Source organism: Hakea prostrata, unplaced genomic scaffold (assembly GCF_041222555.1).
Source record: "Hakea prostrata isolate BN-2017 unplaced genomic scaffold, UWA_Hpros_2 contig_95, whole genome shotgun sequence".
In the NCBI taxonomy this organism is placed as follows: Eukaryota; Viridiplantae; Streptophyta; class Magnoliopsida; order Proteales; family Proteaceae; genus Hakea; species Hakea prostrata.
Genome location: NW_028291214.1, coordinates 22,687 through 48,306, shown reverse-complemented (window position 1 = coordinate 48,306; position 25,620 = coordinate 22,687). Strand labels below are relative to the sequence as shown.

General features: G+C 35.9%; 1 protein-coding gene and 1 pseudogene across 2 annotated transcripts; both read left to right on the top strand.

The window, feature by feature from the left end:
- The first annotated feature begins 8,224 nt into the window (after nt 1–8,224).
- Nucleotides 8,225–12,095, top strand: LOC148998917 (protein FAR1-RELATED SEQUENCE 5-like; annotated as a pseudogene).
- Nucleotides 12,096–18,076: 5,981 nt separating this feature from the next.
- LOC148998916 (BTB/POZ domain-containing protein At3g22104-like) lies at nt 18,077–21,786 on the top strand. Of its 2 annotated transcripts, none has more exons than XM_089141611.1 (3): nt 18,077–18,714; nt 19,530–20,633; nt 20,845–21,786. In XM_089141611.1, the coding sequence occupies exons 1-3, from the start codon at nt 18,652–18,654 to the stop codon at nt 21,265–21,267; spliced, it is 1,590 nt and encodes a 529-aa protein (XP_088997737.1). In that variant the 5' UTR covers nt 18,077–18,651; the 3' UTR covers nt 21,268–21,786. The 2 variants fall into 2 exon arrangements, with proteins under 2 accessions (XP_088997737.1, XP_088997738.1); XM_089141612.1 differs by having other exon boundaries at nt 18,642–18,714; nt 19,552–20,633.
- Nucleotides 21,787–25,620: the final 3,834 nt, after the last annotated feature.

Genomic DNA, 25,620 nt, shown 5'->3' with positions numbered 1-25,620 from the left:
GTTCATTGTACTCCTCTTCATAGAGCGCTGGAGCCATGAACTCTGGGTTCCTATAACGGAAGCGGAAAAAATAGGACATAAAGGATCAGCGAACCAATGCGTTCAAACAAAATGAATGGTTACCAATAACACTACTGGTAGTAGTTTGCTGTGTTAGGATCTTTATTTCTTCAGGGTTACCATTGACAAAAATGCTGTCACATTTCAAGTCTCTTTGAAGAATAGAGGGATTGTAGCTGAAGATAATGCAATTCTATGAGGATCTGTCTCGCCCAATTCTTTTGAGGCTTCATATAAAGCTTTTTATGCTTCTTATGGTATCTAATTAACAGAAAAGATCGAGTATGATAAATGCATATAAAACTACAGAAGACAAACCTATTAAGCTGAACAGAGGTTTTAAGTTGAATACATTTTTATTTCACCATTTAAAAGAGAAACCCATTAAGAGAGATCATATTGCCTCAAGACCATCGGAGGTGAAAACCTCTTCTTCTTTCATCCATCCATGAGTTAAAGAATTTGATAATTTATCATGTTTCAACGATAACTTCTGAATTTAATCTCTGCAAATTTTCTGGTGACTGTAACATATCATCAATCTTCAGTTGGTTCCATGCTACTTCCATTCCAATGAGAAGTCAACTAAATAGACAACATCCTCCAAAGCTAAATTGTCAATGCATAACAGAACAATTACAACAATACTATTTAGAGGATAGATAGCCTTGAATGCTCCATGGCCCAAGATCTTGTCATATTGAAAGATAGGGAGGAGATAGGTCAAAGATAGCGGACCTTTTCAAATGTTACTGCTGGACACCATTCGGAATCTCAAGCTTTGCTCTGAAAAGGCTTCGGATGCAACAGAACACCAATTGAATGTCGTAGACAGTTAAGAACTATACAAGCATACTGCCATAACAAATGGCAACTGTAGCCACATAGCATAGGAGAGAATCATGGATCGCCTCCACATCTCATGATAGTGGAAGGGAGAACAAATGCAAATGCAAAGATCCAAGATTGGAAATTACTGCACAACTTCAAGTTTGATTTGATGACTTGGTTTGTTAAGATTCTAAAGGTTAGTTAGGAGAGATCTTCTCAGAGTTGGAAGAGTCTTGGAGTTGAATTGAAGCACAATGGAGAAAAATGACTAAAGTACAATCTTTTGATATGATAAGGTTGAGGTGTGGAAGAATATACTATTGCATTCTGAAGGAAATATTGTTAGGGTTTTAGGTTTAAGCAGAAGGTTGCTTAAAGCATTACACCCTGAGTAGTTTGAAATACTCAGACCATTGCTTCTAGGTAGTATTCATAGAACAATGCTAGGTTTTATAGTTAGTTGGACTCTCCCACAAAGGCCCATTACACCGTCGGATCGAATTAATTTGATGACCTATATTAGAATATACATTTGTTATAACTCAAATACCTAGACCATAATTGAGTCATATATTTGAGTATGACTCAAATACCTCAACAATCTCCTCCCATGTTCTACATATGGCTTTAGCATTAGTCCAAAAAATGTAATATTCAACTTAATACAGAAGCATTCATAACTTTCCAAAAAGAATAATATTTAATTAAATTCAAATGAATATTTTAAACCAAAATCATGAGTTTTAGAATAAATTTAAACAAAATGAAAACAAATTTAAAGGCTCTACATAAACTATTTAATTTGTATGAAAAATCAATGGTTCCTCGTAGCCTTGAATGATTTTACTCATAAAGAATATCATCCTCATCGAACTCCAAATTAAGATGCTTTCCTCCATTTTTGTCATTCCTTGTAAATTATCAATGAATTTCATAAGAATATGAATCCAATCATTTAGACAATATATATACGATAATTAGTTCTACCAAAAGAACTTAATACAATTCACATAATGACTAAAAAACCCGTACATTCTTATCAAGTTTATACACGAGCAATATCTAAATGGTTTCTTTTACTAAAGAACCATTCTATGTTTCCATTTGGAATGTTGTCATTATCATGTCCACCACAATTATCGTTTGTATCATCAAATTTGGAATGACACACCCTTCCACGGAAGATATATCATCAAGTGTGAAGTGATATAAAGATAACAATAACATCATTGAAATATAGTAACAATTTTCATATTCTTTGTTTGGAATTTAAAGGTAATCAAGTTTCATACAAAGGTTACTACATCAATGTGGAATGACTTTGCACACCTCTATACTCCACAATCCTACCAAATTCTCTGAAATATGTAAATTACTATGAATGCAAACTATGGCTAGATGAAATTCAAACAATTCTGAATAATATAGAGTTGGATTAAGACCTATCTATATAGTCTTTAATCCCATCTCCCCCACAATTTTGAATGTTCGACCTTTGTTCAATCCCTTTGTAAGGATATCAATCATGTTCTCGTTTGATCTTACATCAATCAAAGTGATCACTCCTTGTTCAATAAGATAATTCAGTACGACTTGTCTTTGCCTAATTTTTGTCCTCTTACTACTAAAGAGTGAGTTATTGGCTATCGTGGTTGTCGCTTTATTATCATGAATCATCAGAGCAACGATTAGTGCCTGCATTGGTCTGGGTATTCCAAACTATATACTCAGGGTGTAATGCTTTAAGATTCTTAGGGTTTTAGGTTTAAGTAGAAGGTTGCTTAAAGCATTACACCCTGAGTATCTAGTTTAGAATACTCAGACCATTGCTTCCATCTAGTACTTATAGAACAACACTAGGTTCTATAATTAGTTGGACTCTCCCACAAAGGGCATTGCACCGTTAGATTGTAACTAATATGATGGTCTATATTAGAACATATGTTGGGTATAACTCAAATACCTAAACCATATGTGAGTATGACTCAAATACCTCAACAAATATTTCCCGAAGAATCTAAGTCTCCGTACGCCAATGTCTCCATAGTCATCAGTACAAGAGAATGAACAAAAATAATGACCGATTAAGACGATACAAGTAAAAGTTGAATCACATCGACACATACACAAGTAAAATTAGGGGTGCAAGTTTGGCCCTGATGGCCCTAACCAGCCCTAAGCCCGCCCTGAGCCCTAATAGGGCTTGGGCTAAAGATTTTGGCCCTAAGGGCGGGTTAGGGCCAATGGCGGGGTTGGGATTACTCTTTGGCCCACCGGGCCTATCCCTACCCATCCCTGATTTTTGGCCCTAACCATAGCCATTATTTTGGCCTTGATTATGGCCCTAATCCTAGCCCTAATTTTGTCTCTGGTGCTTGATCTCAACGAATTAGGAACAAAGACAAGGATAGGGCCAATCAGGGCCAGCCAAGTATACTGTCAATCAGGGCTAGGGCTAGAGATAGGGCCAGGGATAGGTCAAATTATGGCAGGAATGGGCTTGGCTTGGCGCTGTAGGGCTTAGGGTCAAGGACAATAATCCTTGGCCCTGAGCTTAGATTAGAATATATAGGGCTGGGCTTGGGATTGCAAAAGCCGGCCCAGTTGCAACCCTAAGTAAAACAGTTGAAAAGTGAAGTAAACTTAATTAGGATTTAAAACAAGAAAAGAAGTGCCAATGCAGAGCTGTTCTAGTGGTTGAAACTGACACCTCTTAGCGAAAAGGTCGTGGGTTCGACTCTTGCTGAGGCATATTAATATCACATCCCCCGGCTTAATAAAGCCCCTTTGTACCAAATAAAAAAAAAACAAGAAAAACAAAAACAAGAAAAGAAGCAAATCATTCAATTAGAACAATTCTACAGTTACTTAAACTCAATGAGAAGTAAACCAACCGAATCAATACTCTAAGAAGCTTCTTAAAAAGAAGAGTATGGGTTTGGAGGTAAACTTGGAGGGGGAACCCCCCAATTATGAATCACTATGTTTATTGAAGTTTTACTTTTATATAGTAGTATGATATGATATAATATGATAGTATTAATTTGGGATAATTACTATTGTCCCCCTGTACTATAGCTTAATTACTAATTTATCCCCTGTACTTTTTGAAATTACTAATTCAACCTTCAACTTTGCTTGTAATTACTATTGTCCCCCTACTGTTAAACTCCGTTAGTTAAATGATGATATGGCATATTTTATTTATTTAAAAATCCCAAATTAACCCTATAGTCTTAGATTATTTATTTACACTTTATATTAAATTACATTACTATCCTGAGTGATTAGGGAAAACTTAAACCTAATTAAACAATCTTCTTTTCTAGTCAAAAGAAAGAGAGAAAATCAAGGGATACTCATTTTCAAATTTTGATATGTAATTTTCAATTTGGTAATAAAAAAATAGTAATTCCTAATTTTTTGTGTTATTTTTAATTTTATTATTTATTTTATAGTTTAATGTTATCAGTTTAAGAAATTTCTACTTTCAATAGATTATTATTTATTTATTGTCTAATTGACGTTAGCTATTTTAAGAAGTCCTACTACCAATAGGGTGCTTTTTTTTTTTTTTTTTTTTTTTAATTCAAGATGATAAAAATACACATGTAAAATTATTTCATATGATTTTTTTCTAAATGAGGATAATATTTTATTTGGCATTCTTAATTATAAAAGGGCAAAATAGACATTAAAAATTCAACCTTAATGGTCGCTTAACACTGTTAGAATTGAGGGGGGCAACAGTAATTTCATAAAGAGTAGGGTTCTTTTAGTAATAAAAATATAATACAGGGGGTAACAGTAATTATCCCTATTAATTTTATATAGTAGTACGATATGATATGATAGTATGATAGACTATAGTTGACTTGAAAGTCATTACCTTTTTTTCGTGTATATTTTTCAGTTTTTTGTTGTGAAGTAGGCAAACATAAGGTGGTAAATTTTACAACTAGGGTTATCTTCGGTATAGTTCAAATTTATGATTATTTGACCTACAAACATAAGTAGATGTAGGTATGATTTATGATCCTATTGCTAATTAAAAGAAATTATGATTTATTATCCTATTGCTAATTAAAATAAATTCATTTGAAAAAAAATTCATAAATTTGATCAAGGATTGTTTATGATTTATCATTATAAAGTGTTAATTTTGACTGACACATGTATCATTAATGAACATGTGTAGAATTACCACTTAAATAGGGATAAAATAATAAAATTACCAAAAATTAGAACCAAAACCTTGCTTTTCTCTCTCTCCAACTTCCACATTGCTTTCATCAGGATATCATAACCAGCCAAAACCAAACTGATGATAACAAGGAGCCAAGACCGAAATTAAAGCTACTATATATTTTTTTTACAAGGTAAACCAAGACTGTCCTAAAACCAAATTGATGATATATAATATATTATTTATATAACGGTACCAAATCTATAATGGGAACAACATAATTGACTAAGAATGATTCCTAGTCTCTAATATCCTTTGAGATTTGGCCGTCGACTTTCAGTCTCTTAATCTTTTCACCATAACTATTTCTTTTCTCTCTTTCCTTTGTATTTATAATTGAAAGGGCTAATCTGTAATTTAGCCTGTCATTTGACTCACTTCAACCCTAGCTTGATCTTTGCTTGACTCGATTTGAACCGGCACCATAGCCATATGTGTTGAGCCATAGCATATATGTCATTTTTGGTCAGTTCATTTCTTAAGGGCCTGTTTGGTTACATGAATCCAGAGATTTGAAATCTCTGGATTCACAAATGGGAGATTTACACCCGTTTGGTTGTATGAATTTCTGGATTCATGAAATCTAGAGATTCACCTTTTTACATTAAAAACGTGAATCTATAGATTTATGGGTATAAGGTGAAATCCAGAGATTTCATCTCTACTATAAAAGTGTTAAATATTTGAACCATGACTTCATAAATATTTTTTAAGGATCAATCTATAAATTTCATTCCAAAGATTCAGGATAACCAAACAGTTAATTTTATGAACCATGACTCCATAGATTTGAAATCTCTAAATTTTTGAAATCTTCAAACTCAAGTAACCATTAATCTCTAGATTTCTCTCTCGCACGACTACCATTAGGGTTCCTTGTTTCTCTTTTATCTCTCCTATATTCTTGGTTATTTCTTGTTATATAACGGTTGTAATTGATAGGTGTTTGGTGATTTGAGATCACGGCAATGTGATGTACCTTTGATTGTAGCTATTATACGTGTATTGCAATTGTCAAACTTTCTCTGCTGTAGTGCATCGAGCTCTCCTTTGAGCTCCAGAAATATAAGTTCATTTGAACCGTACTCTGTCATCAAACCCCGTTCTTTTGTGATTGATTCTTCATTGTTATGGTTCATATTAGCATGATTCACTCGCCATAAGTCGTAATAATAATTAGGTAGAACGAGACCCAACCAAGATAAATTCATAGACCAAGAAACTCAACGCTAGTTTCTTTATCAATGAAAAGTTGAGTCATGAATTATTTTGGTTCAATTAAATAAAGGACTCCAATATTCTCCTGGACTAGCAATGAGTGAATGGAGATCCAAGGAGATGTCTTTGGCTTTTGCTTGTCACATGCTGCAATCCATGTGTATTTAGAGTCTGGCGTCAACCACCACATAGTTAAGAAAAATGAAAGAATTTAAAATAAGTAGCCGGGAACACCTCAGCGTCTATGAATGATTGAATGATGAAAGTTTGCTCAAATTAAGCAGTGTGGATTGAGGCCGGATCAGCACCCCCGACAGAGAGTACTTTGTGCTCCCCGGACACCTCCCTGCTCGACATGTGTCTCTGAAAAAAAAATTTATGTTCTAAGTTCTAACGTTCCGTTTTCTTCACGATTTTAAAACGTCAAAAATTATTTTTCTTATTTTAAAACTTTTTTTTACCATTTACTAGTTTGGTTTCCTACTAAAACGTAAACTTTTCGTTTCAGCTTCTTCTTCTCCGTCTCTCCTTCTCTCTTAATCTCTCATGGTTGAAAACCAAACCCAACACTGAAGGAACCCATATTTTTGTCTCCATCTACTACTTCTCTGTCTCTCTTCTCATGGCTGAGAACCGAAGCAGCAGTGAAAAACCCATCTTTCCGTCTCCGTCCCCATCTCCTTCTCTCTTCATGGCTGAAAATCAAACCACCAGTGACAGAATCGTGTTTTCATCTCCATCTACTTCTTCTTTGTCTTCTCTTTTCATGGCTAAGAACCAAAGCAGCAGCGAAGAATCCATCGTTTCCGTCTCCATCTCCTTCTCTCTTCATGGCTGAAAACCAAACTAGCAGTGACAAAGTCGTGTTTTCATCTCCATCTACTTCTTCTCTGTCTTCTCTTTTCATGGCTGAGAACCGAAGTAGCAGCGAAGAACTGGCCAGGAAGGAAATGACCAGTCACTCTTCTACTGTGCCTTTTCCTTGGCCTGATGCTCAGGTAACTCTCTCTCTCTCTCTCTCTCTCTCTCTTGGCTGAAGATCGCCCTATTGCTCATTTGGGAAGGTAAGGTCTCTCTGTTTCAATACAATGAATAAAAGCTTTGGTTTGGCTAACAAATGAACAGCTCCATAGTCAAATATAATCTAATGGGAACCAAAATGGAGTTATATCTAATGAAGATTATGATCAGAGGTCTTTGGCCATTAATTGTTTTGTGTTTTCCCCTAAGTTTTGTTTAGTGCTGGTGTGGGGAGGGAATTGGTATGGATTGTACTCCCATGGAATTGGAATATCATTGTCATTATTATTTTGGTTTTCCTTAATCCCTTTGGGCAAAGTAGGATTAGATCAAAGTCCAATATTTATAGTGTGTAGATATGTTGATGTCTTTTATGCTACTATTTTTTCTTTTTTGACTTAGCCCAGCAGTGATAGTACTTTTGTATATCTTAATTTGAAAGCTCTGCAAGAGTAGAAGTGAGACGAGGGAGAGAGGAACTTAGACTGAATCACCTCGAGTGTTCTTGACTCTCCAACACAGCCAAAGGAGAGTCTGTCTTTTCTAAATTGGTTGAGTTTGCTTCAATAATTAGTTGGATTGCTTTGAAGTTATTTAATGATAGGGGTGTGCGGTTGGTGGGGTCATGATCCATATGAATAATGAGCTTGCCACTAGCCTATGGATATGCATTTCCTTTGGAAAATCCAACAATTGTTTAGTTTGTTTTTACTTACGTGCTACTCATTTATATTATGTAAATATCGATCTCTTTGAAGGATATTTAATTTAAATATTTTGAGTATATATTTTGTTCTTTCAAATTTATCTACTTAAATCTTACTACATTGTATCATGTGCAAAGGTACTATGAATACTAGTAGTGAGAGTAATTCAGAGATGAGTAATGAAGAGGAAGTAATAATCGAAGAAAATATTGAGCACATTACAAAAGGAGGAATGGGGATCAAAAATATCAATGGTGCACCAATTTCAGAAGAAGGCCAAGATTTAGAAAATGTGATTCCCTTGGTCGGTATGGAGTTTGTATCGAATGATAGACTTACAATTTTTATAATTCATATGCCAAAAAAGTAGGTTTTAGCATCCGTAAAGGTCGATCTGGAAAAACAAGAAAAGGTTTGGTAATGAAAAGAATATTTGAATGTTCAAGAGAAGGTTGCCGGAAAGTGGATAAAAGGACTCGTAATTTGAAAAAGTGTCAAGCAGAGACTAGAATTGGTTGTAAAGCAAGAATGGTGATAAAACTCATAGATGGGATGTGGTTTGTTATTGAAATTGAATATGAACACAATCATTCTTTTGCAACTGAAAAGGAAGCATTTTTGCTTAGATCACATAGGGTTATAAAGGCTACACAAGCTTTAAAAATTTCAACATTTGGTGGTTCAGGAATATCACCTACAGAAGGGTATGATTGCTTATATGAGGAAGTTGGTGGACATGATAACCTTGGTTTTACAAAAAGAGATTACAAAAATCATTTGCGTAGCAAACGCATGAAGGATTTGATAAATGAAGATGTTCAAGTTGTTTTAGAGTATTTGGAAAATAAACATCTAGACGATCCAATGTTTTTCCATAGTGTTCAAGTTGTGAAGATGACAAATTGACAAATTTCTTTTGGGTGGATGCAAGGTCAGTTCGAGATTACTTTCTCTTTGGTGATGTTATTTGTTCTGATGCAACCTATAAAGCAAACAAATATGGTCGGCCATTTACTCCTTTTGTTGGAGTAAATCATCATAGGCAAACTGTATTTTTTGGAGCTGCATTGCTTTTGGATGAAACAACAGAATCTTTTGTCTGGCTATTTCAATTATTCTTAAAAGCTATGTCTGGAAAAGCGCCAAAAACAATTCTTACAGATCAACATGCTGCCATTGGGAAAGTTATTGGCACTGTAATGCCAGATACGTGCCATCGCCTTTGTCTGTGGCATATATACCTAAATTCAGCTAAAAACCCCGCTATTGCTGCTTATTCTCCAAGCTTTAAGAAAAAAAAAATTCAAGAATGTCATATATGGTCCTGAAACTGAAGAAGAATTTCTCTTTGCTTGGGATGAATTGTTTAAGGAGTTCAATCTTGAAGAAAATAAGTGGTTGAAAGAATTGTTTTCAATTTGAAAGAAATGGGCTTTAGAATATGGAAGAGAACATTTTTGTGCAGACATGACAACAACTCAATGTAGTGAGAGTACTAATACTTATCTTAAGAGGTACTTGAAAAGAAAATACAACTTGAGTTGGTTTTTGAAGCGGTATGAGAAGGCAATTGAAAGGCGACATTTGGATGAACTAATAGAGGATTTTAACTATTTGGATGAACTAATAGAGGATTTTAACTCCAATCATAAGATTCCAAAGTTATGGGCTGATGTGGCAATGTTAAAGGAAGCAGCCAAAGATTACATATTGAGCATCTATGGTATGTTTAAAGAAGAATACAAAAGATGGATTGCATGTCACTCTGATATTGTTGGAGAGATAGGGGCAATTTGCACATATAAAGGTTTTGAGGAAAGGAGAAATTGTGAGAGATCGGTCACATTTGACCCTTCTAACAATATAGTTACATGCTCTTGTAAAAAGTTTGAGTTCATGGGCATTCAATGTAGGCATGTCATTAAAGTACTCAATGAGAGAAAGATTTACACACTTCCACCTAGATATATATATTGAAAAGATGGACAAAATATGCTAAGGTTGGAATGGTAAGTGACAATGATGGTTGTGTTGTTCAAGAGGATACAAGCACAAGTTCCCGATATAGTGACATGCCACCAAAGAGTTAACCTTGTGACACAAGTTGCCAATAGTGAAAAGGCAACTTTGTTTGTGAAAAGGTTGTTGAAAGATGGACAAAAAAGAGTTGAAGAAATTTTAAAACAAGAGTTAGGATGGGAGCCTAAAAGAAATGCATTAAACCATTGCGATCAAATATCTCAGAGTAAGTGGAATTCAGGCATTACGCCGCTGTGAAACCCTATTTTTCTCCGCACTACGACCTTTCGACGCCGCCGTGCCTTGAGGTGGAGAGACTCTCTGTCTCTCCACCTCTTCTACTTCTTCTTCCTCATCCTCTCTTCTTTACTGGTTTTTTTTTCTTTCGTTTTCTTTCTTTCTCTGTCTCTATTCCCCTTCCCAGTTTCCATCGCCTCCGTCTCATCTTCTCAGTCTCTGTTTTCTCCTATTCCTTCCTCCTCACCTTCTCATCATCTCTATTTCTTGGTTTCCTTTTTCTTCTTTTTTGGTTTTTATCCTTTGACCCCCGTCTCATCTACTTTCTCATCTTCTCCGATTTTTCGTTTTCATTTTCTTCTTGTCTGGTCTTATCCATCGCCCCTATTCTCATTTTCCTTCTCGTCTTCTCTGGTTTTCGTTTTATTTTTCTTTTTTTGCTGGTTTTTATCCATTTCCCCTGTTTTCTCCATTTCTTTGCACACTTCTTTTCATTCATCGGTTTCAAAGCTTCCAGGTAAAAAAAAAAAAAAAAACACACACACACACACTGGTGGTAGATGCAAGTTTGGTCATGTATTCTATGTTTTTTGCCAGATTTTTTTCGTCTTCTGTTGCTTGTGGTATCCTTTGCAGGTTCAAGATGGGAGTTCTGAAACAAGATCATATGCTTTTTGCTTCAACAACTGAGTTGGCGCCTTTGTGGCGTGTTCTGTCTTCGCCTTTGTGGCGTGCTCTGTTGTCACCCTTGAGGCGTGTGGTATGTAAGCCCTTGAGGCATGTGGTATGTAAGCCCTTGTGGCGTATGGTATGTTAGTCTTCGTGGCGTGTTTTGTCTTTGCCTATGAGGCGTGTTCTGTATCCGCCCTTGTGGCGTGCTATGTTTTCGCCCTTGAGGCGTGTGGTATGTAAGCCCTTGTGGCATGATTATGTCTGCGTCAGTGTCCGCCTTTGTGGTGTGTCTCCGCAGGCGGTGGTGGTGGTTATGTTTATCATACCCATTAAGTTTTCATGGCTCTGTGGTTGTCACAACCAGTATTCTGAGGGTTTATCGGGCTCCGCCCATCCCTTGGATCTTGTTTTTTTCCTTTTGTTTGGTGTTTGTGTTTGTATTTTCTTTCAAGTATGAATGAAATGTTGAACTTTTGACCCAAAAAAAAAGTGGAACTCAAGCAAAATATGATGGTGTACCAGGTGGTAGAAAGGTAAGCATTGTGGAGAAGAAACGAAAAAAATAAGTTTACAAACCCAAGAAATGGTCAAGCTAAATATTTTTGTGTTTTGATGCATTTATTTTACAGGGCCAAAAAGTGAAAATTGTATTTTTTTTTTTTTCATTTGCTTACAGGGCCAAAAAGTGAAATCTCAAAAAGAAGCAACCAAGCATCTACCCAAGCACAAAGCCAACTAAACCTAATGCCATGCCCATCAACTTTTAGTGGTCCTGTACAATTTCAATATGCATTCTCATCTCTTGTTTTACAACATGTTACTAACCCTCAAGGAGTGTAAGAACTATTCTAATTACTAATGCATAACCTTTTATTGAAATTATTCTATCTAACAAGCTTTCTTTCACAATTGTGTTACCAAACACCACCCTCTATGGTTTTAGTTATCAATTTCACCAGATTTGTTTGTCATGATCTACTTCATTTGTTATTCAATTGTCACGTGTCACTAAGTAGCATTTGCTGTAATTATTTTCAAATATTTTGTAGGATTTGGAGCTTCAGTTGAAGCAGCAAAAGGAATAACAATGCTAGAATGAGAAATGATAAGTGCTAAGAAAGGTGAGATTTTATTTTTAAAATGATTGAATTGAACCGTTTAATCTTTCTTCACTAATTCTAGTTATTGCAGGAATTCCATCACATCATCTAGCACTGGAAGCCTGAATTTTTGAACTTGTGCAAAGAGGGAGCTGCATTTTGCTTAGAAAGGGAAAAGAACAATGTACCCCAAATTTTGAATGCCTTGTTAGTTGCAATCTCAACTCCCTTCTGCTGCGTCTCACAGGTTTACTTGATCAATTCAGCTAAAAATTCAAGATGAGGGTGAGATGAATTATAACATAAGAGGTTAACACGAGCCATTTTCTCACAACATTCCTTGCTGAAGTTATGCACACAAAGGGTCAGCATGACTCATTGAAATTTCGCACACAAAGAGGCAGCATGACCCAGTTGCATGCAAAGGATCCTAAATTTTCATATACTGGTACTTCTTCCCCAAACCACAAACCATAATAGTGGTACACATCCCACCTTCAATCCCTCTCATCCCATCCTTCGTCCCTTCTCTACACCTACACCACCGCCTACCATGGCTTGGCGGCTTCCCCCTACCTTGTTCAAGCAGAGTCTGTCCATCAATCCAACTCTATTTTGGTGTGTACAAAGTCTCACCTTATAAAAACTCTTTGTTTTCTTTCTTCTTCTGTTTTGCTTTTTATTTTATTTTTTATATTGTGTATTTTTTGCAAATATGTTTTTATGGGGAAGCATGAACCTGCCTTTGGGAAGAATGAACCTCCATGGTTCTTCAATGTCACCATTTTTCTGAGAGCAACAGACGGATCTCAGAGAAAGTAAATAAGAAAATTGTAGCGACGTTTTAAAATAAGAAAAGGATGAAGATGGAAAGATGGGTTTATGGCCGATGGATAAATGGTCCACCGTGAGAGAAGGAGAGAGACCGAGCTAGAAAATGAGCTGAAATGATAAGAATTTGTGTTTTAGTGGGAAAGCAAATCAAAAAATCTTAAAAAAGATTTAAAATAAGAAAAACGAGAGAGGGTCATCTGAGCAACAGGCCAGGGAAAAGATACAGCAGAAGAGTGGTCGTTTCTTTCTTGGCCAGGTCTTCGCTGCTGCTTCGGTTCTCAGCCATGAAAAAAGAAGAAGGAGATGGAGATGAAAAAACGACTCAGTCACTGCTGATTTGATTTTCAGCCATGAAGAGAGAAGGAGATATATGGAAACGAAAATATGAGATTTTCACTGCTAGTTTGGTTTTCAGCCAAGAGATGGAGATATATGGAAACGAAAATATGAGATTTTCACTGCTAGTTTGGTTTTCACCCAAGAGATGAAGAGAGGAGATGGAGGAGAAGAAGCTGAAATGAATGCGGGAAACCAAATTAAAAAATGGTAAAATAAGTTTCAAAATGAGAAACAATTTTTTACGTTTTAAAATCGCAAAGAAAACGGAACGTTAAAACAAATTTTTTTTTCCAGAGACACGTGTTGAGCAGGGAGGTGTTCGGGGAGCACAAAGTGCTTCTCGTGTGGATCATGGAGCACTCTCTCGATGGCATTACAACCACAAATTATGTGGAGCCCACAAGTAAAAATAATAAAACATTTAAAAAAATAACTCCCATCACCCTAATCATGTGGACCCCTATAATTCATGGTCAACAGAGGTATGGGGAGCACAGACATCAAGGGAGATGATCCAGACTCCAAATCAAGTTGGATACCTATACATGTGTAACTCAACGACCATCTTACACAACGTACAACCATAACATTCTATATCGCATCCATGTTGGTTTTTACTATGAGGAAGATTGAGAGAAAACATGTGGTTTCGACTTTGTTTTACTTGTCAAAAAGCGCTTACATCTCTATTCATATAAGTTGTAGCGTCGTTGCATCAAGGAATAAGGAGTTATCACAAACAACAAGTCTATCAAGAAAAGTTGTAGCGTCCAGGAGTCCACAGTAGACCAAACTCTTGATAACTCATATAAAAGGATCAACCCGGCCGGCGGCCAAGAAATCCACCATACCATTTAGGAGCTGACTTTGTGATCATGGTAAATGTTGAAGATCACCATTTGAGGAGCAGAGTTGCTGATCTGAATCTATAGCTTCAGACTAATTAGGCGGAAAAATATTATTTGAGACATAAGCTACAACAATCAATTGTTGTAAAGCCTTCAATAGTGATCATGTGGTGACCTTATTTCTTCCCTCTATTATCATTTTTTTTTTTTTTTGGGGATAGATTCTAATTATGCAAGAGATACAAGATCATTACGTACCATTCTGCTCACATTTGACCCTATAATCGTTAGAGTTGATCTCCAATTCATAGGGTGTATTGCGAGCACATCTTCCAGGGGTGGTGAGAGTTAAATGTCGTTGAAGAAGATCCATATCATTTACAACTTACCAACCATGGTGAGTCATGAATAGCCAGCAAGACCCTGGGGCAATGCTCTACTGCCATAGACATTGAGATGAGCAGGGATTAATAAACAATCAGTTAAGGATTAAGAAATAAAAGCCAATCAATTAGGTTTAGACTCATCTGGGATCTTGGATTGGCATCCGAGGGTATCCAAGTAAATATGTGTCGGTGTATTTCTTGGAGTTGGGTCCAAAATTCAAACCCAATTCATGATCTTGGTACATGGCGGTCCTCACTCTACAAGACGGTCTAGTAGCTTTTTCCATCTGGAAAGTGTAAAGAGATACAAATTAATTAAGGAATAAGGATAATTGATAATTGCCCTATCATTTTCCGTCTTTTATTTGTGTGGTGTCTTTTTTGACCTTTACAAACTTTTCCCAAAGTGAAACAACAATGTCAATCTGTATTTCTTTATGGGAAAGCTCAGCAATGATGACCAATTGGGCATTTTCAAGCCCAAGGCCCAACCAGTCTAGCCTGGCCCAGTGCAGCTCAACCCTATATACTTTTTTTTTTTTTTTTTTTTTTTTTTTTTTTTTTTATACAACAGAAACAAACAGTAGACACTAAACATCTCTCTCTCTATAAACCCAAAAAAAAAAAGAACAACTCCATTAAAGCAAAACCCAAGAAATGTTGGTTCAGGTGAATTTTTTGAGGTGATAATGCAAAAATGTTACATGCATTTCAGTTATTCATTGGAAAAATGACTAAATACGAGGATTGTAAATTGGAACGGAATTTGAATTTTGGAAAATTTGGGTGGAAACCGATTTTAAGGGTGTTATATATTTGTTGTCCAAGAAGGAACCACCATAGTTTGCACTGTAGTGCTGGTGGACTCTCTATCCTCAATTAGAAGCAATGGCTTGGAAAATCACACATTGTTATAGAGAACCAAACCTTGTGACTGACTTTTTGACAAAATCAACGGCAATGGAGCAAATACTTGTTCCAACTCAATCTCAGCTGCTAGGGATTATTTAAGAGCTAGAGAAGGATGCATCTACTGGTCGACTTGGATTCAGATGTTACTTCAATTCAGATTCTTGTAAGACTAGATAGCATCTTGCTTTGATCTACACTCTTAATAGGAATTGATCAAATTGCAATAAAACAAAGCTAAGTCTAGTCTTAGCTCCGATTTGGAACCTTAATTTCAAAACTCTATTTTGGTGCAACCCCAATTTTGGCCTCTTTACTTTCAACTAAGGGTGGATAATTGTAATTTTTTTTAAAGGTGCTCTATGTGTTTGGGGGGGGGGGATATTATTTATGCCCTAACAAGAGTCAAACTCATGACCTTTTCATTAAGAGGTGTTGATATTGGTGGTAAATATTTAATTCAACGGTAATCAACCACCCTAAAACTGTTGAATCACATGGATGATTAATATTTCACCTAGGTGTTTGGATATGCTTTTACATACCTTGACTAATTATTGGGAGTAGGGCTTATATATTATATCCTCCGGGGAACGGGGAAGTGCTTATGTATTAGGCAGAGAAGACTTGGTTTAAGAAGTTTTATACTCTTGACTTCTTAGTATGGGGTATTATTGATCTTATACCAATCAAAACCAACCCCCTAAGGCTTGAACATACTATCTTATTACCCTTATACTTGCAAGAGCTACTCTAATAAATACTTTGACTCCTAAATAAGAGAAAGCAAAGCATTTAAGAGAATAACATTTTCCATGCATAAATTCACTATTTATAGCAATTATTCAATAGTTAGGATCCTTATTTATAGTAGTTGTTTAAGAGTTGGGATCTGTTACCTGCGAGAGTAGAGGATTGTGCTGCATTATACTTTTTTAATCGCATATTTAGGAAGATGGCCCATCTTTGGTTTACCTTATTAATACTCAACGTGTGTCTCCTCTTAAATGTATGGTGAAAAGATGTGAGAGAAGTATAATTTTCTATCCATATAGATAGATTTTGAGCTTGTTATTCAGTGGTGATTATCCATGTGAAATGGTAACTTAACATTCAACGAGCGAATTGTACGGTTAGAATGTAGTCAAAACATGGTCAAAGTAGTTTTAACTACTTGTATTGCTATATAAAACTAGACAAGTAATGATTGAAAACAAACGAAGAGATTTGAATACAGAGATTTATTTTTTATTTTCTTTATTTTGTCCAAAGAATACAGGGGTTTGAATACTTTTGATTACTTTATTGAGTAGAGAGGGATTGCTATGTACCAAAAGAAAAAAAGAAAGAGAGAGAGAGAGGGATTGCTTCCTGTATAAACCCAAGAAGGTGGTTTGTCTAGTTTATGATTAATAAAAACATCATTGATTTGTAAGTAAAGCATCTCTATTCCTCTCCTTCCCTTTTTTTTTTTTTTTTTTTTTTCTTTCTTTTTTGATAGGATCTGTTTGATAACCCACTCTAAGTAAGTTGTTGTTAGTGTTTCTTGTTTTATAATAAACAAATGCTTTGTTTCTTGTTTTCTTGGAATAAAAAGAGAGAAGTTTGAGTGTTTTTGAAAATAAAATTTGAAAGCAGATGAACTTTAAGTGAAACAAGTTGTAGCAGGATCGTGAAGGTCGTTTTCCATTGAAACATAAATACAAAGTCTGAAATCTAGAGCTCTGAAAATGTTTTTAGAAACAACTTCTATTAGACGCTTTCAAAAGTGTTTCTTGAGGCTAAGTACCTAACTGAGGGAGGATAGGAATGTTACAGTCTTTGGGCTGATCAAAATGGAACCTTGTTGAATGCTTGGTCATGGGATGAAGTGTTGAAAACAATCTCTTTGTAAATAGGGGTAAGTCAGGTAGACACTTTCCTAGGGAGTGAAGATGATACCGTATTAGGTAACACAATTGTTATATCTAAGTAGATAACTAATAGAATGAAGAACATGATGAGGCTTAGAACTCCTAAAATTATTCTCCTTAGTAGTTAGTTATAACTAATAGATTTTTATCATCCTAAACTGTGACGTAGATTCAAAGGTTCATAGATAGATTTGGATTTTGGTCCGGATTTGGATAGTAGTTTTTGCAGTAATGTTCATCAGTTATAGCGACTGGGGGCCACAGGCCAGGGGAAGGTTCGAATCCATGACATCTTCTTAGACTTATTATCTTTACATATGAGGTTACTTCCTCTGTGTTACAAGCACATCCACCTGTCCAAGTTTAATTTCACTGTTTGGACTGTGGGGTCTAGAGAGTGGACATGCCCTTATGGATGTTCTTCTTTTCTGGTAATCGCCTCATGGATGTTCAGTGCCTTGAGGTCCCTGAACAAAGGAATCTGTCATTCCAGTTGAGTCCATGGGACTGGTAGTTCATAAACTTGAATGCTGGATTAGTAAACTATACAGAATAGGGTAGTTTGGTCAATTAACAGTTGCATGGAAAGCCGTGAAGAATGCAGTGAATGGCTGAATTCTAGCAAAATAGTTACATTGTTTCTTGGATAAACAGGTTTCAGAGTTCCTACTTAAAACACTTAGCTCGGGCACGAGTCGTATGACTTTCATGGGCATTTCTAGCGTTTACTAATAAGACCCAAATACCAAAAAGGAAGAGAGAGAGAGAGAGTGAGAGAGGGAGGGATTTGTGGGTGGTGGTTGTTGTGTGACGAGTGAGACTTGCAGCGATGAAAATGGAATAAGAGGAGGAAGAAAACCATAAAAAAGGCTTGAATTCTAAGCTTGGGCTATCCCCACAACATTTCTTTTTAATTTTCTTTGACAATAAAATAACCATTTCTGCAGGAATGTCAGGAAGGAAGTTGGCCCTTACTACTGTTTTCTTTAGACCTTGAGGTTCGGAGGTTGAGCCTCTCTGTCTCTCGTCGTCTCTGCTTGTTTACTTATTCATCTATCTCTTCCCTTTATATATTGTCTCCTCTGTCTTATATGCTCTCTTTCTCTCTCCTTCTGCTCTGAAAAACATTTCTAAAAACTCCCCATTTTGACTACGCAACGGATGACCTGATGAGCTACTTTCTCTCTCTCTCCTTCTGTGCTAAGTTGAAGTTGAACTAAATCTTTTCTACTGGGTTTCACGGAAAATTAGTTTTCAGGTGGTGAGAGAGTCTGTTTTGAGGTGGTTTCTGTATCTTTTCTCCACTCAAAGGATGCGTATGTGCTGTGATATTGAAGTAGACGTCAATGGGCAAGAGATTTTTATGGTGGATAAGGTAAAATTCACTTCACCCAGCTTTCCCTTTCGGTTTCTTTTTCTTCTCTGCTTCAATTTTATTGGGTTTTGTTGCTTTTCAACCTGATTGAGGTGGTTCATAGCTTTGTATTTGCTTTGGTCTCTAACTAGTTACAGCGATGTGTCGAATGCTTTCCTTAGAGGTCCATGAACCCTTCTGCTTTGTCGTTGTGTGGTTTTTGGCTGGCTCTGCTATGTGATTGATTGTTGAGGATTGTGTTTTCCATTTGCTTTCGCCATTGTTGCCCTCTTCTTTGGAATTTTCATATGATTATCTGCTTTTGAACCCATAACCCTTGACATTCCCCTGTCTCTCTCTGTTGTTTAATGCTGTCTATATCGTCACTAATTCTCCACTATAACTTCGATTCAATTTGCACCTGTTTCGAAGGGTTGTGGGCCTTTTTCTGTTCCTCCTCTTTATTCCTTTTGTGGCTTGAATTTGTCTGTTTTCGTTGCTAGTATTTTTCCTTAATCCTCATTTATTGCTACTTTAGTGGTGGATTAAATGTTCATAACTAATTTCGTTTTCTTTGAGTACCTATCATTGTATTAATTTCCCCTTCTTTGTTTTTTATTTTTTATTTTTTGTAGTCTTGCTTCTGTAGCAGATGCTGATTTTCATGAATTCGCTACTTGTTAGGGCTCAAGTTCATTTGTAGTAGTTCTGCTTTCAATTGCAGAAATTTATATTCTTTTTTTCTTATTTCCCAACCTTAGATTTCTTCTTGGTGGTTTTTGTTTAAATTATATTTTTATCGTCTAAGATATGCTTTGCCTGATGTGCATCTGCAGACAATTCTTTCATCATTTTCAGGTAGATTAAACAAATTATTTAGTAAATCTGTTCCAGCTGGTAAGAACCTTAAAGTGATATTCCATGACTTTCCGGGAGGAGCAAGGGGTTTCGAACTCATGGCAAGGTTCTGCTACAACAATGGTCAAATTGAGATAAACCCCTCCAACATATCTCTTCTACATTGTGTGGCACATTTCATGGAAATGAGTAAACAGGTCTCTTCAGATGACAATTTGATTGAACATACCGAAGAATTCTTAGAAGGAATCACTTACTGGGCCTGGCCTGAGTTTTTTGTAGCTCTGAAACAGTGTCAAGAATTTATTCCAGCAGCAGTTTCATCTGGAATACTTCAGAAATTATTGGATTCCCTCGTGACAAGATTGGCTTCTGGAGCCATCGAAGCCAGTCCCATTGCTTCTCCAGCCAGCAGTAGTTTTCGGTTTTCTTCAGACTCGATAAGCACTGAAAGTTTCAGGTACAATTACTCCCGGGTGAATTGGTGGTTTGAAGATTTTGTAACCTTGAATCTTTATTTGACTGAGAAGATTTTAAGGACCATGGTTACCCATAAATTCGATCATGTAATTCTCAGTAAGTTCCTCTTCTATTACCAAAAATCAAGATTATCCAGTGCCAGATCCTCTGAGAAGCACAAAATCATAGAAGTTGTGGTTGAGCTGCTGTTCTTGCTAGACCACAACTCTGTTTCATGGAAAAGCTTATTTGAGATTCTTCGGGTGGCTTTGAGATTGAATATGAAGAAATCTTGCCAGAACAAGTTAGAGAAGATGATTGGTTCACAATTGCATTATGTTGCACTTGATAACCTGCTTATACCATCTCCACCTGGGGCACATTATCTATATGATGTGAGCCTGGTACTGAGATTCCTGAAATCATTTCTTAGCAAGGGAGACTGCTGGGCATCATCAACTCGATTGAGAAAAGTTGCAAGCTTGATGGATTTGTATATTGCAGAAGTAGCCCCTGATCCCTGTTTGAAACCTTCAAAATTTGTGGCATTGGTCACTGCACTGCCTGATTCTGCAAGAGACTCCTATGATGGAATCTACCATGCAATGCATATGTATCTAGAGGTATGGCATCTGATATCTACTATAGCTCTAAGCTTTTTCAGCCTTGGTGAGGCTGCAAACCCATTGTTGTTTGCTCTTAGTCTGCATACATGTGGAATAATGGAATCTTCAATTTAAAACCAAATGGTTGAAAAACTTAGTTGATTTATTAGTTTCTCCCAACAAATTTTATTTTGATTTGGAAACTTGGACTGATTTAGGATTTTTCCAGGTTCATTCTAAGTTATCCGAGGAGGAAAAGATGAACATCTGTTGTGCACTGAATTATGCGAAGCTTTCGCTAGAAGCTCTCAAACACCTAGCTAAAAACTCAAAATTCCCATCAAGAAATGCAGTCGCTCGACTGTCTCGATATTCGAACAGCGACTGTCTCAGGTCTTTTGGTGACTCACCTTGTAGTTTCAGTGAGAAGGGAAACAAGGGGAAGGAAGACGAGAAAACCATGCTCTATGGAAGGAAGTCTGAGTTTTCAATGGAGAATGAAACCTTTGGAAAACAACTAAAAGGAATGGAATTGAGGGTATCAGAGTTGGAGAAAGTCTGTGGGAAAATGCAGATCCAGGTGGAGAAAATGATGAAGTCAAGATTATCAAGCCCAAGTACTGCCAGATCCTTACCTAAGATGTGTTCATGAATTATTATTTTTTTTTGTTTCTTATTACCAAAATATTGGGCCTTTTTTCATGCATGGAGGTGTATCATGTATTGTCAACACTTTCTATCAATTGGCTGAAGTGTTGACTGTTCATAATACATGACTGTGCATAAAGCTTTCTTGTACAGTCAGAGTTAGGGTGTTAGTGTTTTTTTGGGTGCTAGGGTGGGGTTACTTTGCAAAAGCAAAGATGATTGAGAGCACCCAGAGCAGCTTCTTTAGCAGAAAATGCAATGTTGGCTGTATAGATGGAGAAAGCTTTGGTTCTGTTGAATCTTTTTATGTACATTCTTTGTTATATGTGTAATACTTTTCTCAAGTCACCCTCGATCACAAAGGTGGTGGACCTAGCTGGCTACTGGTCTGCTGCTGCAGTAGTAGCAGCATGGCCTAAAAGCAAAATCGTATGGAGGGAATCAAAAGCTGTAGACTGAGAATGCTGAGTGTCTTAAAACCCAAAACCATCCACCTTTCTTATTAAAAGCTTATTCTTGTGTGGTGGGCCTTCTATCCCTGAAAAGAATTTCAGTTTCATTTATTTTTGTTCAAATGCAAATGATCTGTCATCAACATGCAACCAAGGCCATTGTTGTTTTAGTGAAAAAATAGTTTCTTTCTTTTTCTGGTTGATTTGAGATCCTGATCTTCTATAGTCCTGATGAACCCAGTATGGCTTTTGAGCAAACTAGACTCCAGAGATGTGGTTAATTAGAAAAACAGAAAATGTAGCCTCCTGGAGTCTTTCAATGATGGGGTGTTATGTAACAGAGTCCAAGACCAGGGGATCCAATTTTAAAGTGTCGGTGAGCAAGGTGGGGAAGAGCAGAGCACACAGATGTGGCTCCACTCATAAATAAGACCACAAGAACAGCAGCAAGTTGGAACACCATTTATGGGGGGTTGAAAGTATAAACCAGAAACAGTTTCACCAAACCCCAGCAGTTCAGAATCTTCAGATCATAGAAAGGACTGAATGGGTTCTATCAAGGAGGGATATGTCATGCTTGCGTTCATTCCACGACACAGCACATGGTTGCAAAGGCCATCTCTTCTAGTTCCATGAACTAGCAGCTAACTTAATTTTGTGTTAATGGCTACCACATGGCATTGCTTGCTGAACCGCCAAAAAGAGAACCCCCCAAAATCCAATAAAGAAAGCATAAGATCTTTACTTCTCGTGCTACAAAAAATAGAAAATAACATTAATCAGCAAAACCCAGATAAGCTAATTCACATCTGGTAGTAGGTTCTTGGTAGGTGAGTCATGCACAGAAGGGATGTTCCATTTGACCATTCCTGTTCCTTCCCATAACATAACCCATGAAAATAATCCACCAAGAGGAAGTAAGACAGAACAGAATGGAACCAGAGAGTCAAAGAAGAAATTATTCTAATATAGTTATATTAGAATCACCTTAAGGTGTTTCTTCTCCTTTGTGGAAACCAAGAACAGTAGAGGCAGAGAACCAGAGCATTAATGGAGTGAGACAAAAAAGAAACAAACTTTCCCTTAAACGGTACGCTTTCCCAAGTAATAATTGTAATCACAACATCCTCATTAGATGGTATTTCATCTTCTTTCTTTTTGTAAATGCATTAAATTATTCATCCGTTACACTCGTAATAAGTGTTTGAACTCGTGTTTGTTTCTCGAAATCTCCATGAACGATTAATTAACAGCCATGAGTAAGCTAGTGGATACCAAAAGCTTCGAGAGAATCCATGAACCGCGGACACCGGACAGAAAGGAACGGAGACCTCCATTCCTCTTTACATTTTCAATTTCCCACAACCCCATTTTGGCCTTTTCAATGAGAATGGAAATCACGGAAATCTTCCAAATTGGCATTAATGCCGAGGAGCCTCCGGTATCTTCGGTCACACTTGCCTTGATTAATCTCTCAGATCATGACGATTGCAATATCACCAAGTCCGAACTCCAAAACCTGAGTCTTTTCCCTTGCACGGATCATGTAGTTGAAAGTTGCCGAAAACCAAGAAACACCCACTGTTATCCTATTCTTATTCTTATCCTGTCCATTTCTCACATGGAACTGGATCCAGGCTTACCAAAAAACAAAACAGCAACTGTCCAGGCTTACCAAAAACAAAAACAGCAACTGTCCAGCATTAGATCTTTCGGGTCGAAATCAAATTAAAATATAGAACTTTTTATCCTCCAAATCTAATTTCAATCCACCTTGAATCTATCCAAATCTAATTCTAACTTTAGATCTACTTTGGACATGGTTAGTTCATCCCTATGGAAACCAATGGTTTATTGTCACATCAAAAATCCGCTTTATCCTCTAGATGATTATTATTATTATTATTATTATTATTATTATTATTATTATTATTATTATTATTATTATTATTATTATTATTATTATTATTATTATTATTATTATTATTATTATTATTATTATTAATTAATTAATTAATTAATTAATTTATTTATTTATATATATATATATTTTTTGAGTATCCTCTAGATTTTGAATCTTAAGGTGCTTGATGGGGGTCGAATCCACCAAAGATAATCATTATCTCAACTGAATTTGTATTAGTAGTGAGTAGGTTCGAATCCACAGAGATTGGTGAAGATTTATTCCTTAAATAAAAATTTGAAGTTTTGAATCAACAAACTAAATAAAAATAAACGAAAGTAGTTAACAAGAAAATCAGAATAATAAAAATTTTCGATCAAGATTTAACTTAAGTATTGATTCTCTCAATTAATCATTGATTTAAAAATTTTAATTTCGGGTAGATTGGTTATGGTCATTGAGGATCAGTCCTTTAACAACCAATCTTTCCTTACTTTATCAACAACCTTCGGATTTAACAACCAATTTTTCCCTACTTTATCAACAACCTTCGGATATGTCCTTTGAGTTATTCCCTAATTAATAAACATAACCTTCAGATTTGTCCTTTGAGTTATGTCTATTAGTCGTATAAAAAATGAAAGACCCAATCCCTAGTCAGTAAACCCGGAAAAGCCTTGTTTATTTAAACTAGGACATACATTTTCATAGCAAACTCTCCAGGGTATTGATTACCCATTCGAGCATGCTATTTGTCACTTATATGAGAATAGTAAAAATTATTCTAATTGACTAGGTATTGTATTAACCATCAAACAATAAATCTCTTGTCTAAAGATTAATACAATAACATAATAAATATGGAAAACGCATAAATACCTGAGAATTAAAGGAAACTAATAATTCGAAGTTTCACAATTGGCGAAAATCAAACTTCCATTAATTTTGATCGAAAGATGGAATTAGCTAGACATGGAAAAGAAAAATAAAAAAATGAAAATAGAAAACATTGTGCCATTCTTCCTTAGAACTGTGGCTTCCTCTTGCTGTAGCTTGTGTTCAATCTCTGAAAATGCGTTCCTTCTTATAGAGGATTCCTGCCAATTTTGTCATTTCCATTGTACGCTTTAGCAATGCAATTTTCCCCAATTCAATTGTTTCATTTCTTCCTCTTTGCCAATGCAATGGTTTCTAATTTAGTTTCTTTCCAATTCAGCTTCTTCCTTAGATGTCTGATTGCAAGAGATAACGAAATATTTGCTAGTTGAATTAAGACACTTACGAAAATCCTTCTGATTTGGGTAAGATCAAATCTCTAGCTTTGGACATAATCAAATCTTCCATCTTAATTTTGGGCATGATTCTTTGATTTGATTTAAAAATGTGCCAATATGGTTCTAACCATTCGTTTTATGGATTTCATATCCAAATGCTATAATCTGTCCATATCCAAATAAAACAACCAATTAGTCTCGTTAAAATACGAAGGATTTGATATAATATTAATCCAATTAAGTGACCTATCAAAATCCCCCCACATTTAAATCATTGCTTGTCCTCAAGCATTATTTTAAAAATTCTTTTCTTCTAAGATTTTAAAAATAGATTAAATTTCAACTAAGACTCAAAAATTTCAACTAAACTTCATCAATCAACATGAATGAACTAGTTTCAATAAATCATCAGATTCAAGATGCATTAAGATCCAATACCCTCTCATTTGATTCACTCTGTACACTCAGTGTTTAAGGGTAACAAAGTCACTCAATCAATTACAGAAGGATAATTACCATATGTTTGCAAAGAAATAACACCTCCACCACTAAGCATTAAATTAAACACATACATCCAAAGGTCTTAAATAGGTTGTAATGAGGCTTTAGGTAAGGTATGGAAAAACAAGGAAACTGTGGTAAAATGAAACCAAATGAATGAATTGAATCACAATAATATGTCATAATCAAAATTTTTTTTTTCAGGTTCTCAAAAACTTATGGAAGCC